This window comes from Heterodontus francisci, chromosome 21, assembly GCF_036365525.1.
Source record: "Heterodontus francisci isolate sHetFra1 chromosome 21, sHetFra1.hap1, whole genome shotgun sequence".
Taxonomy (NCBI): domain Eukaryota; kingdom Metazoa; phylum Chordata; class Chondrichthyes; order Heterodontiformes; family Heterodontidae; genus Heterodontus; species Heterodontus francisci.
The window spans coordinates 60053080-60059839 of record NC_090391.1 but is presented as its reverse complement, the minus strand read 5'-3'; the positions used below and the strand labels follow the sequence as shown (position 1 = coordinate 60059839).

The window sequence follows — 6760 nt, the reverse complement described above, 5'->3', positions numbered from 1 at the left end:
GTCCCGCCCCAATCCACCATCACCATGGTACAAATTCTGCCTCCAATCCCTGTCCCCATGGGGAGCAGGCCCCGTGTCTGCTCTCCCACCACTGCAGCAGACCATGCCTTCCCAGCTGTCAACAACAGGCGGGCCTCGCCCCCACTCTGTCACCATACCGAAAGTCCCCGGCCCCGGCCCCAGATGCTGGAAATAGTCAATGATTCGGTACCTCTCATCCTTGAATGAATTTAGTAATTGTAATAAAGGGATATTTCAGCACATTCTTCAACTGCTCTCTGAACTGAGTCTGGGTAACAGAATAAATCGCAGTGTTTGTGCAGCAACTCAGCAGCTGCAGCATGAAGCCCAATTCAGGCAGAAATACAGGTGGAAATACAGACCCAGGCCTCAAATACCACATCCTGCTCCATATCGAAAACACCATAAACACTGCCCATAATAGGATGAAATTGCCTGAGATAACTAACAGTAAAATGATGGATTTCCTTCGACTCTCCATCTCGGGGTCTCTGCGACTCTCCCCACTGCTGTGAGCTCGGAGTCTCCTGCGTCCTCTGCTGCTCACTAAAATGTGTCTGACGGTGAGAGCGTTGAGCAGCAGAATCAGCACAAATGGGAGCCCCGGGGTTAGAATGTTGTGGAGGAACTCGATTGCTATCCAGACATGAGATTCCAGAACATCTTCAGTGACATCACAAAACCAGGGGCGATTCTCTAGCCAATACCAAGCTGTTAACATAAAATACCAGAAGATGTTCTTGAAACAGCTCAGCACAGTCACTGTTCCCACAACCACAGCCGCTGTTTTCTCACTGCAATATTTAATTTTCAGCTTCTGGCAACAAATGGCCACAAATCGATCAAAGGTGAAAGTGACGGTGAACCAGACAGAACAGTCTGTGGCTGCATAAAGCAGGACGGCGTGGATATTGCACACAGGGATGTGCCACAGGAACTGAAACTTTTCCCAATAAACAATGGGAATGTGTCTCAATATCAGGTCCAGGATAACGACCAGTAGATCCGCCGCTGACATGGCCACCAGATAGAGAGTGACACATTTGGAGAGACCGCATTTTCCCCGAGACAGGATCCCAATTGTCAGCAAGTTAACTGTGAGGAAGGGAAATAAACAAAGAAATTATACATCAGGCTGGAGCAAAGTTGCCAGTTTGATTGAGGACTTATTGAGATTTATAAATGTGTTCCTGTATCCAGTGATATATCGAAATGATTGGACCACAATGAACAAACGGAGACAGGAGAGATCAAATAATAAAAGGATGATATTGAAATTGTTAACCTCAATGTTGATAATAATCCTCCCCCTCCCTCCTTTCCCCATCTGATTTAAAGACTGTTCCATCTCTAATCTCTCCCAGTTCTGACGAAGGATCAGTGACCTGAAACATTAACTCTGTTTCTCTCTCAACAAATGCTGCCAGATCTGCTGAATACTTCCAGCATTTTCCGTAGCATTGTTCTCTTCTATCGAAAGTTCAATGTTGGACTGACTGAGAGATCCCCTCCCCTGTGGCACGCAGCAGGGAATTCAATTATTTCACTGCAGTAATTGGAAATGGATCCACTGAAAACTCAATGAAACAAATAACCGCAATCGTCACTAAGATAGTTGTAAGCAATGGACATTATCAGGAAATCATACATCCGGTTAGAGTAGAAAAAAACAGTTTGAAGAATTTCGGGGTAGCATTTCTTACGTTATTCAGCATCTATCCAATTATTGTACCTGTGTCATGGATTTCTACAGGAGGCAGGGAATTAAATTTAGTGGACCCAGCAGGGTGCATGACGGTTAGCCAGAAATATGAGTGGAACCCCATCTTGGCAATTTGGAGCCCACACCCGGTGCAATTCAGTGGCCCTCAGGCAATTAACTTTCTGGCACTGTGGTCAACAATCCTTTCAGGATGGGGATCCCGCCTACTAAAGCTGCTGAATAATCAGAGGGCCAGCAGCTCAGTTGTTTCGGCAATGCCATTAGCAGCAATGGAACTGCCTGTAATACAACAGGCCTGGGTGCAGGACCATCGCTGGAGCCCTAGACCCTATATAAGTGTGGTGAGGACACCAGACGCAGTCAGATTGTCAGGGCCACTGCTGCTAATAGGGCATGCCTGGGATCAGGACCATGACTGGAGACCCGATCCCCAGATAAGTGTGTCGAGCACACTGGAGCCAGACAGCCAGTAGAGCCGCACTTATCTAGCTTTTAGGACACAACAGATATGTGTCGCGAGAACACTGGTGTAAATCAGGGAAAGGGGCCCTGCCAATAATGCACCAGACCTGGGACAAGGGTGATTGCTGGAGACCCTGGACCTCAGATAATTGTGACGGGGTTTCTGGGGCCAATCAGTGAGTGGCAGGAGGCATTGCCATTAATGCACCATTCCTGGGAGCAAGATCATCGATGGAGACCCAGACTCCAGGTAGGTGTGGCGAGGACACTGGCACCATTCAGCTAGTGGGATCACTGCAAGTGCTACACAAGGCCTGGGATCAGGATCATCGCTGGAGCCCTGGACCACAAGCAGTGTGCTGGGCTAGCCAGGACCAATAGGGAGCAGGGCCATTGCGCAGGGCCATTGCTGGCACTACACCAGGCCTGGAACCAGGAGTAGCCGTTGCATCCCAGACTCCAGGTAAATGTAGTGGGGTTCCTGGTGCCAGTCCCGTAGCCCCTGGTATGTGGGTGACGATGCTCATTGAGTGCAGGGGTGTTTAACAGAGAAGGAGCTTATGCTACCGGGGGCCTATCCATGAGCCATAGATTACCCATGGAGGAGGCCTTCCCCAATCCCGCAGGGAGGCCGCCTTGTTTTACTCGATGGTCTGTACAAGTGGTGCAGCTCCAAAAACCGCTCGATCAACTTCACTTAAAGGGCTCATTTGATCTCCGGGCACGAAGATCACCTTAGTCGCCAGTCTATGGGCCACTTCTCCTCCTATCCTGTCTTCTGAGGCCCATTAAATTCTGCCCAGAGTTTAAATTAAATATCATGATTAAATGTGGAAATACAGTAATAAACGGCAATTTCAGCTGGAATCAGGACTCGATTTAGAGGTTAATAAAATAAAAGGATTAAATGAAACATGGGTAATATCTGGTTTATAATAAATCAGCTCCCCGTTAAATATTGACGATGATGGTAATAGAGTTCCGGAGGACTTTTCTCAACATTGTGGTGAATGGCTGTTTTTCAGACTGGAGGGAGGTATACAATGCTATTTACCAGTGTTCAGTACTAGGGCCACTGCTGTTTTTCAGACTGGAGGCAGGTATACAGTGCTATTCACCAGGGTTTGGTACAAGGATCACTGCTGTGTTTCAGACTGTAGGGAGGTATACAGTGCTGTTCCCCAGGGTTCAGTACAAGGACCACTGCTGTTTTTCAGTCTGGAGGGAGGTATACAGTGCTGTTCCCCAGGGTTCAGTACTAGGATCACTGCTGTGTTTCAGACTGGAGGGAGGTATACAGTGCTGTTTCCCAGGGTTCAGTATTAGGATCACCGCTGTTTTAAAGTCTGGAGGGAGGTATACAGTGCTGTCCCCCAGGGTTCAGTACCAGGGCCACTGCTGTTTTTTCAGACTGGAGGGAGGTATACAGTGCTGTTCCCCAAAGTTCAGTACTAGGAGCACTGCTGTTTTTCAGACTGGAGGGACGTATACAGTGCTATTCCCCAGGTTTCAGTACCAAGACCACTGCTGTTTCTGATAAACCTTAATGACGTAGACCTCTATCTTCAGTGCACAATGTCGAAATGTGCAGACGTCATGAAGCATGGAAGTATAGTGAAGAGCGAGGAAGATAGTAATAAAATTCAAGGGGACATAGACAGAGTGGTGAATGGGCAGACACAACAACAACTAGAACTTGCATTTTTATAGCACCTTTAATGTATTAAACGTCCCAAGATGCTTCACATCCGTATGGTATAACAAAATAAGACACTGATTCACATAAGAAAATTGCAGGTAAGATGACGAAAAGGTGGATCAAAGAGGTATGTTTTCAGGAGTGTCTTAAAGGCAAAAAGCGAGGTGAAGAGATGTGCAGACGTGTGGAGAGGGTATGACAGAGCTTAGAGCCCAGGTAAGTGAAGGTACAAGCAGCAATAGTGAAGAGATTAAAATCAGGGATGCATAAGAGGCCAGTATTAAACGAACATTTGGGAGGAGATCACAGAGATAGGGAGCTGGACATGTTTAGGGTGTGGGGCTCCCAGCGTCCAGCCAGAAAGACGGGGTTAACACCATTCAGCATTTTCGTGCCACCCCCCTGCCCCAGGGCGATCCTGTGTATGATTAACTGCCTGGTTAACCCGCACTGGGATCCAAGTCCCTTTAAAGATGGGTACTCCACCTTCAAGAGCTGTTGGCTATCAGAGGGCTGACAGATCAGCAGTATTGGCACTGTCACCGGGAGTGACGGAAAGAGGCACTTAAATGGCCATTTAAAGTTCCTCCATTGGCCTCTGGGTGGCAAGGTCGTCGTCAGCCTATCCCGTACCAGACGCATCACTTGGCGATGGGGACCCTCCGTCCGCTAACCATGGCGCTTGCATGCTCCCCCAGGCCGCACCACCGCCCCCCCAAACTCCAAACCCACCACTGACATCAACTCATGGGGGCCCATAAAATGCAGCCCAGGGAGTGGTGACGCCATGGAGGAGCTTGAAAACAAGGATGAGAATTTTAAAATAAAGACATTTCTTAATCGACAGCCAATGAAGGTCAGTGAGCACAGGAGTGATAAGTGAACGGGAGTTACTGTGAGTTAACACTTCAGCAGCAGTGTTGTGGATGACCTGAAGTTTGCAGATAGTAGTATTTGGGAGATCAGCAGGAGGGAATGGGAATGGTCAAGTTTAGAGGGAATGAAGGAATGAATGGGGGTTTTGACCAGAGGAGCTGAGACAGGAACAACGTCGAGCGATGTTACAGAAACAATATTTTGGCCCGAATTCACGAGAACTCTTTTGGCCATTATGTAGCAAGTTCAACAAGAGATGGCGCAGTTTTGGACTTAGTTTTAAGAAATGAAGTTGGGCAGGTGAAAGTAGTGTCATTGGGAGAGCATTACGGTGGTAGTGATCATAATTCAGGCAGTTTTAACATAATTATAGAAACGGACAGTTCTCAATTGATTCAAGGCCTATTTTACTGAACTGAGGAGTGATTTAGCGAAACTGAACTGGAAACAGCTAGTGACGGTAAATCAATCTCAGAACAGTGGGCGACATTCAAAGGGGAGAGTCATGGGGTTCAGAGTAAACATGTTCCCACAAGGAAAAAGGTGGGACGGCCAAATCTACAGCTCCATGGATGTCAAAGTACGTACAGTGTAAGATAAGGCAGAAACAGAAACCTTATGTCCAACACCGGGAACTCAATACAACAGAAAACTGACAGGAGTACAGAAAGTGGAGGGGTAAAATCAAAAAGAAAATTAGGAAAGCAAAGAGAGGGCATGGTAGAATATTGGCAAGAAAAATCAAGGTGAACCCAAAGATGTTTTATCAATACATTAAGAATAAGAGGATAATTAAGGAGAGAGTATGGCCCATGCTGGACAAAAAAGTGACCTATGTGAAGGGGTGGAAGATGTTGACCTGGTTTTTAATGAACACTTTGCATCACAAAAGAGGAAATGATGCAGATATTGTAGTTAAGGAAGAAGGGTGTGAAATATTGTATGTGATAAACAGAGGGAGAGAGGAAGCATGAATGGATTCGTATCCGTTTAGCTAAATAAGTCACCAGGGCCGGATGAAATGACCCCAGATTTTTAAAGGAAGCAGCAGAGGAAAAAGCAGAATATCTCACCATCATTTTCCAGTTCTCACTGGATACAGGCGTGGTGCTGAAGGATTGGAGGATGGCTAATATCTTACTTTTGTTTAAAAAAACAGTGGGGAATAAACCAAACAATTACAGGCCAGTCAGTCTAACCTTAAGTAAATTATTGGAATCAGTTCTGAGAAGCAAGATGAACTACCACTTAGAAAGGTATGGATTCATTATGGATAGTCAGCATGGATTTGTTAAAGGAAGATCTTGTCTGACTAACTTGATTGAATTGTCATTGAATTAACAAGGGGAATTAATGAGGGTAATGCAGTTGATGTGGTCTACATGGATTTCAGAAAGGCTTTTAACAAGGTTCCATATGACAGACTGGGTACCAAAATAAAATCCCATGTGATCCAGGGAAATGTAGCAAGCTGGATACAAAAGTGGCTCAGTGGCAGGAAACAACGGGTAATTTTTGACCCGGTGTTTTTGTGACTGGAGGGCTGTTTACAGTGGTGTTCTGCAAGGGTCAGTACTTGGTCTCCTGCTTTTGTGGTATATATTAATGATTTGGACGTAAATATAGGGGCATGATCAAGAAGTTTGCAGACGACACAAAGATTGGCCACGTGGTAGACAGTGAGGAGGATAGCTGCAGACTACAGAAAGATATTGATTGTCTGGCCTGGGTAGAAAAAGTGGCAAATTGTATTTAACCCTAAGAAGTGTGAGGTGATGCATTTGGGAGGTCGAAAAGGCAAAGGAGCACACAATTAATGGCAGAATAATAAGAAGTGTAGACAAAGAGAGGGACCTTGGAGTGAATGCCCACAGATCCCTGAAAGTAGCAGGACAGGTCGATACGATGGTGAAGAAGGTATATGGAATCCTTTCCTTTATTAGCCAAGGAAAGTAATATGAGAGCAGGGAAGTTATGCT

At 46.1% G+C, this 6760-nt stretch overlaps 1 protein-coding gene across 1 annotated transcript; it reads right to left on the bottom strand.

Moving 5' to 3' along the window:
• Positions 1–214: 214 nt before the first annotated feature.
• Positions 215–1108, bottom strand: LOC137381144 (probable G-protein coupled receptor 139; the record flags this gene model as incomplete). Its single annotated transcript, XM_068053531.1, has 1 exon — positions 215–1108. A coding segment is annotated over one exon (894 nt), but the record flags the coding sequence as incomplete, so codon positions are not given.
• Positions 1109–6760: the final 5652 nt, after the last annotated feature.